The sequence below is a fragment of the Lepisosteus platostomus genome, chromosome 14 (genome assembly GCF_059453375.1).
Source record: "Lepisosteus platostomus isolate fLepPlt1 chromosome 14, fLepPlt1.hap1, whole genome shotgun sequence".
Taxonomy (NCBI): domain Eukaryota; kingdom Metazoa; phylum Chordata; class Actinopteri; order Semionotiformes; family Lepisosteidae; genus Lepisosteus; species Lepisosteus platostomus.
Window position 1 is genome coordinate 3,495,240 of NC_142624.1, and position 12,477 is coordinate 3,507,716.

The 12,477-nt window shown below is 48.9% G+C and overlaps 2 protein-coding genes across 2 annotated transcripts; one reads left to right on the forward strand and one right to left on the reverse strand.

Annotated features, from left to right (window-relative positions):
* Window positions 1–2,168: 2,168 nt before the first annotated feature.
* mpst (mercaptopyruvate sulfurtransferase) lies at window positions 2,169–6,875 on the reverse strand. The gene is made up of 2 exons (XM_088606579.1): window positions 6,213–6,875; window positions 2,169–3,026 (listed from the first exon to the last, which is right to left on the reverse strand). Exons 1-2 carry the CDS (start codon window positions 6,799–6,801, stop codon window positions 2,728–2,730), a joined length of 888 nt encoding a protein of 295 aa, XP_088462705.1. The 5' UTR covers window positions 6,802–6,875; the 3' UTR covers window positions 2,169–2,727.
* Window positions 6,876–7,153: 278 nt separating this feature from the next.
* Window positions 7,154–10,668, forward strand: rps19bp1 (ribosomal protein S19 binding protein 1). The gene is made up of 4 exons (XM_088606580.1): window positions 7,154–7,364; window positions 8,494–8,679; window positions 9,279–9,376; window positions 10,050–10,668. The coding sequence occupies exons 1-4, from the start codon at window positions 7,310–7,312 to the stop codon at window positions 10,197–10,199; spliced, it is 489 nt and encodes a 162-aa protein (XP_088462706.1). The 5' UTR covers window positions 7,154–7,309; the 3' UTR covers window positions 10,200–10,668.
* Window positions 10,669–12,477: the final 1,809 nt, after the last annotated feature.

Below are 12,477 nucleotides of genomic sequence, written 5' to 3' on the forward strand. Positions count from 1 at the left end.
AGCTACGCATTCCTGCATTGCGGACCCAACTTTGGCATCGCCTGTTTGCACTCTGATCTCATCAGCCAAGGCCAGGCCTGGTCAGTGCCAGCATGGGAAACCCTCACAGAAAATCAGGCTGCTGTTGTGAGTGATATTAGAGGACCAGTAGGTGGCGCTCTAAGCTTAAGCCCAGGATCTCCAAAGCATTGTCCCATGAGGTGACTGGGATCTTGTAAGTTGTAGAAGGCGTCTTCCTTCAAACAAGATGTTAAATGTCTGGTCCTGACGACTTAATAATCATGGATCCCATGGCGCTGTTTTCGTAAGACAAGAACTGTGACCCCCCCGGATCCAAAGCTAAATTTTATTTGGGCTGATGCAATCGAACCCCCCATTCTTTCAGAGGCTGAAGCGGGGTCTCCCTCCTGCACTTGGCCTGCTGCGTACTGGAGGTGCCATTGTACAGTATGTCACTCAGATGGGGGCTGTACTTGATTGGGTGAAGTAGGTCTCCTCCTCTTCTGTGAAATCCTTTGAGATCCTTACCAATAAAAAGCGCTAGGCCAAATGGAAGCAATTAACTAGGAATTGTAACTATTTTTCTTCCCGTGGATAAGGTATTGATGCCCTTTCAGCAGATAGTGCCATCGGTGTCTTTTAAGAAGTACTGGAGTCCTCATTACCTGTAAAGCGCTTTGAGAGGGGTGTTTTACATAGAAAAGCACTATGTAAATATAAGGAATTAATAAATAATAATATATCTGCACTGCAGTGCAGTGGTTCTCAATCCTGAGTAACCCCTGGCTCAGGTGTTTGTTACAGAGTTCTTAATCACAGGCTAATTTATTTCAATTTTCTGTCAGAGGCCTTTCTTTCAAATTTGCTTTCAGCTCTGAAAAAGCCGAGCAAGGTCTGTAATGGCTACGAACCCCGTGCTAATTAACGAGGTTCAGGACTATAAGCTGAAATGAGCAAGAAAAGCAAATTCTAATTCATCAAGACCGGGGAGAGACAGTCCCAACGTCTCGGTGTTGACATTGTTGGATAAACTATGCGCTTCAACGGAGGCGTTTTTCACCCCAAGGACTGGACACGGAGAATCGTTTAAATTAGCAAGTGGGTCAACCACAACAGCAATTAGCCCAGCTGATTAAGGACCCAGTTGGACCAAAAGAACCAGCAGATGAACAGGCCCTCTAAAACTCGGACTGAGGACGACTGGCATAAGAGGAATCCATCATATGATTACCCCAGACACAGGAACGCAATGACAAATGCCTGAGGTTCGGACCAGACCTGCAGTGAACACAGACACAGAGGCTTGCACATCTGTCACTACATGTGTACAAATGATTTTATTACAAGATTACTTACTGGATGATTTAACAGGAGAGTTCAAGAGAAGCCCGTAAACCCCGATCCCTCCAACACCTGCGAAGTCAGCAAGGAAACCCAGACACGGTATTAAAAGAAAAGAGGAAGGATCTCCAGCATCCTGTGCGAGACAGGCGGGCAGGGGCGGAGGGAGAAGGCTTCATGTTCTCACAGGAGGAGAATTCCGAGGAATTCCCGGACAGAACAGGAATCCCAAATCTTGTTACCGGTGCCCCCCAAACGTCCGCAGGTTTTCTTTCCAGCCAGACTCTGGGCTACTTAGTTAAGCCCCTGCAATAAGCTAATAAAACAACAAATTAGACCTTCCTCATTTTGCTGCTCCGACGAAGTGGCACTTTTCGAGGGACGCGAGAACGTCGTCAGGCGAGTTCACATCTCGCATCAACCTTTCTGAACTGTTTTTTTTAGGTTTGGAACCAAGTGGAAAGTGCAATGCGTGACCCAGTTAAAACAAACAAGAGCTCAGCTGGAACGCAAACCTGCGGACCTCAGCTTCAGGAAGACTTGGACTGGAACGCCCTGGGCCGGGCAGTGTCTATAGAAATGTGCAGGCCCAGGCTCTCTTCCCTTGGCTAGTCCGCTCCAAATCCTTTCCAGGTCTTTGATCCAGCCGGGACTTTTTAACAGTTAACTTCTCTCATGCTAAAGGCCACTTCAGCGTATAACGAGCTGCAGCTCACACGTGGCAAAGAAATGATAGCAGAGGCTGTCTATCCCTGAGACGGAGAGATGACGGGAAAGAATAAAAAAGACGACGAAATACAAGAGCCTCCCAATTCTGCTCCAGAGACTCTGCCTGACACCCGAGTCTGGAAGCAACTGCAGCCTCAACTTAATTAAATTGGCTTCATTAAACCTGTCAAACATATTTTCAGTTGCTAGAAGACTACCTTTAACAGCTTGAAAACAGGGGAAAAAAAAATCAGGACCCGGGACCATTGCAAAGGACTAATCAATTAAGCCTAGAATGGAAACACCCTGCAGTAAAGGAAAGAGAGAAAAGGGTGCTTTTTTGTTAGTGCAAAGTAGCAAATGCTAGATAATCAGGAGGATCTGAGCTTCCAACAATAAACGTCCAATTATGGACGCACAGAGCCCTGCTATTTTACAACAAGCACCCCCAAAATAAAGTGGCATCTGCCTCAAGCCTAAATGACACTCCCACACACAAGAGCACGCCACTGCCTTGTTTGTGCCTGCTCCGTTTTGTGCTTGGTATTGTGTCTCTCGCACCCCGAAGGCGACTCCGTCTCATGTAGCGGAGCTCTGTAGCTTGCAGGAAAATTGGCAGCTCAATAGACTTGCCCCCCCACCCCACCACACCCCAAAAAACCCCAAAAAACCCCGTCTTCAGACGTGCTTGCCCCTGCCCTCAGAGATGACGTGCTCCGGGAGGGCCCTCGTGTACCACTCCGACCAGGCCCCGTCGTACACCGCCGTCTCCGGGTGTCCGCACAGGAAGGCCGCCAGGGCCACATGACACGCCGTCACCCCCGAGCCGCAGGTCACGGTCAGCGGCAGCCGCAGGTCCACCCCGGCCTCGCGGAACATCTCGGCCAGCTCCTCGGGGGGCTTCTCGTGGCCCGAGGGGCTCAGGAAGGAGAGGAAGGGCATGCTGGTGGAGCCGGGGATGTGGCCCGGTTCTGTGTCTGCGGGGCGGAGGAAGAACACGGAGGATCTGTGTTAGTGTCTCAGCTCCCGGCCTCCTGCAGAGGCTGGCCCAGGCCCTGCTCGAGCGGGGCACTCTCCAGCGCGAGAGCACAGGTCCCAGACTGGCTTGAGCAAGCTCGCTCCCCACTCCCCCACCCACTCTCTCACCCCCTCCCCACTCTCTCACCTGCTCCCCACGCCCACTCCCACTCTCTTACCCACTCTCCACTCCCCACTCCCCACTCCCTAACCCGCTCCCCACTCTCTCACCTGCTCCCCACTCCCTAACCCGCTCCCCACTCTCTCACCTGCTCCCCACGCCTGCTCCCCACTCTCTCACCTGCTCCCCACTCTCTCACCTGCTCCCCACTCTCTCACCTGCTCCCCACTCTCTCACCTGCTCCCCACGCCCACTCCCCACTCTCTCACCCACTCCCCACTCTCTCACCCACTCCCCACTCTCTCACCCACTCCCCACTCTCTCACCCACTCCCCACTCTCTCACCTGCTCCCCACTCTCTCACCTGCTCCCCACTCTCTCACTCTCCACTCTCTCATCCACTCTCCACTCTCTCACCCCCCACTCTCCAATCTCTCGCTCCCCACTCTATCACTCCCCCGCTCCCCACTCTCTCACTCCCCACTCTCTCACCCACTCCCCACGCCCACTCCCCACTCTCTCACCCACTCCCCACTCTCTCACCCACTCCCCACTCTCTCACCTGCTCCCCACTCTCTCACCTGCTCCCCACTCTCTCACCTGCTCCCCTCACCCACTCCCCACTCTCTCACCCACTCCCCACTCTCTCACCTGCTCCCCTCACCCACTCTCCACTCTCTCACCCCCTCCCCACTCTCTCACCTGCTCCCCACGCCCACTCCCCACTCTCTCACCCGCTCCCCACTCTCTCACCTGCTCCCCTCACCCACTCCCCACTCTCTCACCACCTCCCCACTCTCTCACCTGCTCCCCACGCCCACTCCCCACTCTCTCACCCACTCCCCACTCTCTCACCCGCTCCCCACTCTCTCACCTGCTCCCCACGCCCACTCCCCACTCTCTCACCTGCTCCCCACTCTCTCACCTGCTCCCCTCACCCACTCCCCACTCTCTCACCACCTCCCCACTCTCTCACCTGCTCCCCACGCCCACTCCCCACTCTCTCACCCGCTCCCCACTCTCTCACCCACTCCCCACTCTCTCACCCACTCCCCACTCTCTCACCTGCTCCCCACTCTCTCACCTGCTCCCCACTCTCTCACCTGCTCCCCTCACCCACTCTCCACTCTCTCACCCACTCTCCAATCTCTCGCTCCCCACTCTCCAATCTCTCGCTCCCCACTCTCTCACTCCCCACTCTCTCACCTGCTCCCCTCACCCACTCCCCACTCTCTCACCCCCTCCCCACTTACTCCCCACTCCCCAATCTCTCGCTCCCCACTCTCCCACCCCCCACTCCCCAATCTCTCACTCCCCACTCTCCAATCTCTCGCTCCCCACTCTCTCATCCCCCCACTCCCGCGCCCCACTCCCACACACTGATCCCAGCAAAACACACACGACCCTTCCCAGCATTGCGCGCGCACACACACACTGTCGAACACCACCTGACTACATTAAATTAAGCGCTCTGTGACAACGTGCTGTGAAGGGAGAGAGAAGGGAAGAGAAATGAACTGACTTTAAGTCGGCACCTCAGCCCATACGAGGAAGAAATACTTTTCCTACACCAGTGAAAAAGATGCAGTTGAAAGAACACAGCAGTTTCCTGTTTAGAACACATATTTAACACTAAAGTGCAGACGCAAGGACAGGACCTGTTACACAGAGCTGTGGCATATTTCAGGTTTTGAATTCTGCAGGCTCATTCCAGATACTGGAGCTGGGAAGTTATAGGCTGCTTATTATTTAGCGCAGAACAATGCACGGACAGATGAGCAGGGTTAAGACCATCCCTCCAATAATAAAACACACTTATTACTGCTAAAAGTCTCGGCAACACACAGCCTGCCCCAGACACCAACCCATCGTGCACATGGGCACCAGCACACAGGGCCTGTTTAGAGCAGGGGTTTCCAATTCTGGTCCTGCACAGCCCTAACCCAGTTAACCTCACAGGTCACCCTAAACCACCTGTTGGACCTGTAATATTTAAGTAAATGATCAATTAAGCAAATAATATTTCAAGAAAGCAAACATCGGGTCATTGAGAGTTAAAGGATACTCTATTTTTGGTCCCACCCGATCTCTGTGTGACTTAATTGGACACGTCGTCTGTTTGTCTTTCTCAGTTTACCCAGGCCTTCCCAAACGGATTATTTAAAAGCGCGGACCAGGTTTTACGTTTTTAAGATATGAAAGCGATCCATCATTCCTGTTGCTGCTAGATCATCAGCATGCACCTCATAAAACAAGGAAGTGCTCAGAGCATGTGGAGGTAAATAAAATGAAGCCAGCCCTATTTCTTTGGGTTCCGAAAGGTCTGACCGCAGAGAGGTGCTTCAGTCCATTATCAGTGGACTTGAAGTAAACAGAAGAACAGTTAATAGCCAAGTCAGCTACTCTGCTCAAATCAAAGTACGCTTCCGAGATAAGACAGCTCGAATTCACCCTTAACTGAATATTGTTTTTCGTCTCCAATTCCAGGGTTAAGCTGTGCCGTGCATGAACCCAGCAGACAGAACTGCCTCCGACTACCAATACTGGACTCGCAAAGTCGGAATGGTTCATTATTACACTGGTTATCGTGGACGAGTTTTAGGTGAAAGGTTATTGTATTCACAGACAGGTGTGTCCGAGGTGTCTCCGTCCAAAACTACATTTTCAGCACACCCTGTCCGACGACAATGACATCCACTCAACATGTTGGGTAGAACGGCGCTCCTTACCTATCACAAACCGGCGTTTCGTTTCAATTTGCTTTAATACTATAACTTTAAATTAAAGGAATCGGTCATTTAAAAAAATGGAATTCGGTACTGTCGCCATGTCTCACGGATTATAATAAAAATGAGTGTGCAAAAGATTGTTCTAGACTGCACTGCCCATTTCATTTTGATCTTTGACATTTTCCAGGGAAACTAGACTTGACACTCACAGCCTCTGGATGCAGGGATATGAAAGGTGTCGTATTCTGGAGACACTGTAAAAACTCATATTGGGGATCTAACAAGTTGATACGTACTGTCTCTCGGTTCTGGTTCGATTCCCCGGAATCTGCCTTCGGGTCTGGCGTCCACCACCTGAAACTGCTTGGTCTCTAGATTATCCAGCATATCCTCGTACGTCTTTACCCAAGAGCGCTTGAGTGTCGCCCGGTACTCCGAAGGCACGGGTTTGGAGTACTCCGAGCTGACGGGGTGTCCTTCCCGGATCCAGTTCTTGAACCCGCCGTCCAGCAGCGACACCGAGCTGTGCCCGAACACCCGGAACATCCACCACACCCGCGGCGCCGAGAAGCTCCCGAAGTCGCTGGCGTCGTACACGACAACGTGGGTATCGTTCCCGATGCCCAGGTAGCCCACATAATCCGCGAACTCGTTCTCGGTGGGCAGCATGTGATCCAGGGGAGAAGTCCTGTCACAGCACCGGTCGATGTCGAAAAACGAGGCGCCGGGAATGTGCCTCTCCTTGAATTCCTTTCGGGCGTCCCGCTTGAGCTTCGGCAGATACCAGGAGGTGTCCAGGACCCGCAGGCCGGGTCCGATCCGATTGCTTTTCACTGCATCGGCCAGCCACTTCGCCGCCACCAAAGCCCGAGACTGAAGCGCCATGCTGGATTTTCGAGCCAAGGTGAAGCTCCCGCAGGTAGTTACAAAACAGCCACGCCCCCCGACCTCTCAACTTTCAGATCTTAAAAGGCATGGGGCTGCTACCGTAGTTGCACTTAATTTGCGCATCCTTTTATTGCGCAGTTTTACAAATATAGTTTGCTTCGTCTGTCGCGCTCACGCTCACCTTAGCCTCCAAATCAAAATCTATATATTGTTTAAACAAAGCGATAAAGAAAACCAAACAAACAGCATCGGGATCCAAATTAGCCTCCTCGTTCACTGTTGTTTCCAGGCGGAACGGTTTCGTTGCCGCACATCACCGCCACAAAAATAACGTTTCCTACCCGGAAGGTTATACCGAGGCGCCAGGTGCTAAACGGAAGTAAAAGCCGCGTGTCTTTACTTATTTTTACGTGAGAAGTGGAGTTTGACTGTTTTTTCCGTGGTGTTTAATCTAGAGGCTTAATCTTAATCTTTAACAAAGGAAACGATAAAATACGAGTCTGGTATGTCGGCTTCCCTAATAAGGAGAGGATTGGAACTCTTAAACGATGACCTTAAAGGTAATATTTTCATGATGCCAGGGTCTTGGCAGAGAGATGCATGCCTTTTGAATAGTCATATTCATAAATATGGGTCATAAATTCTTGATGTATGTTTCATGAAAGGGTTGGAGGCACTACCATACTTTAAGAAATGTTGGGCTTTAACGGTACAGACAGTTATTTTTGCCTATAAATGAATACCTGGCTAACAGCACTGAAGACTGGAGTGGTAGTCCTCATCTCAAATGCTGTATAATTTAGTCTAAGGATTTTCTACTTTTTCCGTGTGTTATGTAACATAACTAATATTAAGTATTATTCTTTTGAAAAGAACTCACAGATGGCCACAGTCAATTCTTTGTTTATATCATGATCTGTGCAGAGGGTGTTGCCTGCTTGCTCGGCTCCCTCGTTTCTCACCCGGAATTTGCAGAAATTGGATCTTGTTTTATTTTGGCGTCCAGTGCGAAAGCTGAGATGCACCTTTCAGTGTTTCAGCGCTGCCTTAGAACGGAAATCAAAACTGGATTTAAGAGAGAGAAAAAAACTTATAGAAACGCATTCGGCGTCTTCGTGTTTTAAAAGACCCCCCCCTCGCTCACTATTACCGATTTCGATTCAAAGTACTTTTTTCGTCGCCGGCGGGAGGGGAAAGATTTAAGCAGCCAGCGGTGCAACATACATCACGTACTAAATTAAACAATATGACTAGGGCAAATATTAATACAAACACCAAACGGACCATACAAATGATCATGAAAGTAACACTGTGCAGTATTTAAGAAAGTATTAAATTGCATGTACATTTGCAGAACGGGCTCTATAAAGGGATCATAGGGATAAAACGATTTCCTGCTCTTTATCTTGCACTGTGGACAGCGAAAACGTCTTTCTGAAGGCAAACGTTCAAAAGGCTGAGGAAGGACTTGAGATGGGTCTTTAGTGTTGCTGTAGATCTTCCTCGTGGTCAGCTGCACAGAAAAGCTGTTCCAGCAGTCTTAGAGGCTCACTGATGATTTTTAGTGCCTAAGTCCATGACATTTTGAAGGTGTTTTTTTTTTATCTTTTTGTCTGAGTGGAGTGAACCAGCACTTTCAAGCCGTGAGATAAAGGAACAAAGTTATCGGTCTATTGCCTCTTTTCCCAGGTGAATCAAGCGACGGGAAGCGGAGGAGCCAAAAAAAGGCAGACGTGGCTCCGGGGACCAGCGTGATGGACCGGATCCGCTCCAACAAGCAGGGGGTCACCCGGCAGGTTAGGCGTCTGCGCGGCCAGCCAGGTCCTGGGAAATCACGGGCTACGGTCAAGGACAAGCGGATCAAGTCTGCTGTAGGTATGCCCAGCACCTGTTCTCAAGAGCCTCTTGTCAGCGTTCCGTATCTCTCGACCCAGTCCTGGTGACCCGCACACCTGCTGGCTTTCAATACATCGCTGAAGCCTTACCTGAGTTAAAAAGCCGGAATATCTGCAGTTTGTTTATAGTCACCAGTTTGGGATTTTATTTCAGTTCCAAAAGCACAATGCTTAAAGCTCCAACATGTTTAAAAGCTGGGAACAATCAGTTCACATTATTATTGTTGTAGTTGTTATTATTAAGGTAACAGAGGGATCAGTTGGAACAGAAAGCAGCAGGTGTGTGTGGGGAAACCGCTGTCCTAGAAGCACTGAAATAAAGGGTTTCATTATTTGTACGATCGCTGGCAGTGCCTCAGGCGCCCGTTCTGTGACGCAGTTTGCTACTATTATGAAGAATCCGCATGTTTTGTGTCTGAAATAACAGCCACGCATTGACATGTAGAACTCGTTTCGGTTTGCCTACCGGAACAGTGTCGTTCGATGCCGCTTGAGAAGAGTCACCTGCCTCTTCGATCTCTCTCTCTCTCTGACCCACGGCCAGATCATGATCATGCGCAACCTTCTTGTGTTTTTCAGAGGAGTATCTGAAGAAGCGGAGCAGCAGCCATCTGAAGAGAAACCTGAAGTACTTCCTGGGCAAGGGGTTCAAAGCCGAGGAGAGCGTCACGGGCAAGGTGAGCTAAGGTGCTCCTTTTTCCACTCCCCACCAGTGACAAGAATCTGGCTCTGCCCTGCATACATTATACTGCTCTTTAAACCAATGATATTCACTCCTGGTCCTGGGGGAGGTGGGGGGTTTGTCAGGTGTCCCGGTTTTCGTTCTGCGTTAGGCTCTCAGTTACTTGATTTGAATCAGAATCACTTACGTACTTTTTACCGTTGCTATTTCCAAGTCTAAAGAGGTGTAAACTATCACAGACCCGGCCTTCATAAAGTCACGGTGCTAGGTGGGACCCATGACCAATTAAGCTGGATTTGGGGGAACAGAGAATGGTTTGAGACTGATGGGTGTCGCATCTTAATTGTGCCATCTTGTGTCTCAAAGCACTGTTTGTTCCCCCAACTCTAGCGTCTCAAAACACTGTGGGGGGGAACTGGAGGTAAGCCATGTGAACACAGGGAAAACATACAAACTCCAGGTCTGGAATTGAACCCAGGACCACAGTTAAGTCTTAACACTTTATCTAGTGTTTAGAGAATTAAGATGGGTTTGGGAGAAGTGCCCATGACTGATGATGAATTATACAAGTTGCTGAATCGGGGCTCTCAGGACCAATGTTTGGATGCCCCCTAGTGGATAAAATGTGCAGGGCCGCGCCCGTGACCTCACTCTCTGCCTCCCTGCAGATCTTGTCACAGCACCAGGGCCGACAGGCCCGAGACCGCCCCCCCAGCCCTGCCAAGAAGAAGGAGGAGAAGAGATCGGTGTTCACCGAGGCCGAGTTCGAGCAGTTCCAGAAGGAGTATTTCGGCAGGCTGGTGGAGGAGAACGTCTGACCCTGTAGGGGGTCCCATGGGACAGGGGTGCGCAGCTGGTTCCTCGAGCAGGGAACAGACCGAGCCCTTTCTGACACTTATTTGGGCACCTGATCAGCTTCTCTGGACTGTGCACACAGAAGCAATATACTGTGGATGCGATAGTGGGGGGAAGAAAAGATCATTAACTCTTCCCATCGTTCCTCCTGTTATTATTATAAACGTCTTTGACTGGAGCAGCTTAGCGATTTCTCTTGTTCGGGGGTAGGTGGGCTTGGTGGAATAAACTGGGAAATCGGTTTTATTCCAGCCAGGGCTTGAATAAATCAAGTCCTGAATAATCAAGTGTGTTTGAGTAGCAGCACCTGCCTGCTAATTACCTTCTTAATTCCTATGGAAGCAGTAACGGTGTACTTAATTGTTCCCACCTGGTTTCTGCATGTTGGCTTAGTTTTGGTTGAATAAATAAAGTGAAATCTGTTGTGTGTTATGAGGCTAGATTTGTCTAATTATATAAGTCAGTGAGGACCAGATTATTTATGCCCTGAAATGTAAAACCATTGAATTGAAAGAGGGTCAACTTTCTTTTTCACATGACTGTCTGTATATAAAACGTCAGACAGTGGACCTTGAGCATCAGAGCCAAGTCCCCATGCGTGAATGTATTATCTGACAAAGTGGCTGTTTTCTTGTATACTTTATTTCTCATGAGTGCTGGAGCAATAGTCAGGCCCAGTACTGGATTCCCAAACAGTAGAAGGACTGTTAAGATATGCAAAAAGAAGTGCTCTATGCACAGGGGCATACAACAGACCTTTTCCAGAGCCAAGCCACTTTCTTTTTAAATATTTATTGTACCAAAAATGTTTGTTTTTTTTGGAGGAATTCAAAATGTTGCAGATCAGTTTCCCCTCCCCACCTTGCACATTTTACATTTAAATGTTTTGGACCTTTATTTCCCTGAGCGACTCGAGGGTAAACTACTGGCAGGAGGGATAGAGTAGCCTTATGAGAAGGAAAACACATGAGAGCCAGTTGCTCTCAAGGATCACAGTGGACTTGTAATTGCTAAAGCTTGCAGGACACCATCATTCTCCATCCAGCAGCAGGTGGGGGCAGCTGTGCATGTTCCAAGACTGAGGTAAATTGTGCCTGGAGTCACAGAAGTACCCCCTAGTAGGTATCCCACTTGTCTGGAAGTGTCAAGAACTTGACTTCCTTTTTTTTTTTTAATTAAAGGACTAAGAGTGGATATTGTTTCCCTTCACTATACTAGTTTCAATTGATTAGTTACATTATGCAATACCATAAAATAAAAAGAGACAAAAAAAGGACAGCTTAGGTGAAAAACAGAAAAAGTATCTTACTTTAGAAAAGTAAGAATCACTGCTCCAGTGGAGGGGTGCATAATTCCAGTCATGAACAGCCAAGCTCTCTTTGGCTATTTGCTCATTCTCTGCTTTTGAGGACAAGATTGAACAACACACCACCACCACCACAATTTCACAGGTAACATTTACCTAAACCTAGAAATGATGCTAGCGTCTGGCCAGAAAGGACTGGAACTGTGCACCACTGTGCTCCAGCAGAGCCCCTAGGTTAAATGTTTGTGTACGTGTTCCTCTGGACTTTCCCCAACTGTCCAGGGAGATTTAAGGCATTGTCCCTGTCGTGAAAAACCCATCCTACTCAGGCTACCACACACACAAAAACTACAGAGGAGATGGGGCCCCTTTTCTAAAAGGGGCAATTATCTGCACTGAAACATTTACATGTAAAAGTAAAGAGCTTTCATCCACAATCCTCAACATGTCAAAGCTCAGGTTTTACCAGGCTATTAACCGGATTTGAGTCTGGAGACTGAAATCAAAAGGCATGTTTAAGTTCTAGAGAGATGACAACAGGCAAGTTCAGTCTCGAGATGCCCTAAATTGTAATCATTTTTTACATAACTTTGTCACATTAGAAGTTGTGAATTACACAGCTCAAAATTATAGCCCCTTAGCCACTTTTCTCCCTCACAGTCATCTTTTGCATCCCTCCTGCACCCAATCTCCACCTTTGCAGCCGCCCCTTGGACACTCCTCACTCTGCATGGGGTTCCCAGCCTCCTCGTCCTATGGCCAGGTTAGCCCTCAGCCAAACAGGTTAAGCCAAAGTTTGCTATGACTAAAACACTCAATGAACTTACTTGGATGTTGTTAGTCCTAGTTTAAAAATGCTAAAGAAAACTAGTTCTAGTTGTTACAAAGAAGTCTCTTGACTTGAAGTTTAACCATCCTTTTGGTTTTTGCAACTT

Excerpts from the sequence above, each read along its gene's own strand:
- rps19bp1 (XM_088606580.1), top strand. The coding sequence starts at position 7,310 with ATGTCGGCTTCCCTAATAAGGAGAGGATTGGAACTCTTAAACGATGAC. Across the intron at positions 7,365-8,493 it reads CTTAAACGATGACCTTAAAG|GTGAATCAAGCGACGGGAAG; the intron begins GTAATATTTTCA and ends CTCTTTTCCCAG. Across the intron at positions 8,680-9,278 it reads GCGGATCAAGTCTGCTGTAG|AGGAGTATCTGAAGAAGCGG; the intron begins GTATGCCCAGCA and ends TGTGTTTTTCAG.
- mpst (XM_088606579.1), bottom strand. The coding sequence starts at position 6,801 with ATGGCGCTTCAGTCTCGGGCTTTGGTGGCGGCGAAGTGGCTGGCCGAT. Across the intron at positions 3,027-6,212 it reads CGAACCAGAACCGAGAGACA|ACACAGAACCGGGCCACATC; the intron begins GTACGTATCAAC and ends TCCGCCCCGCAG.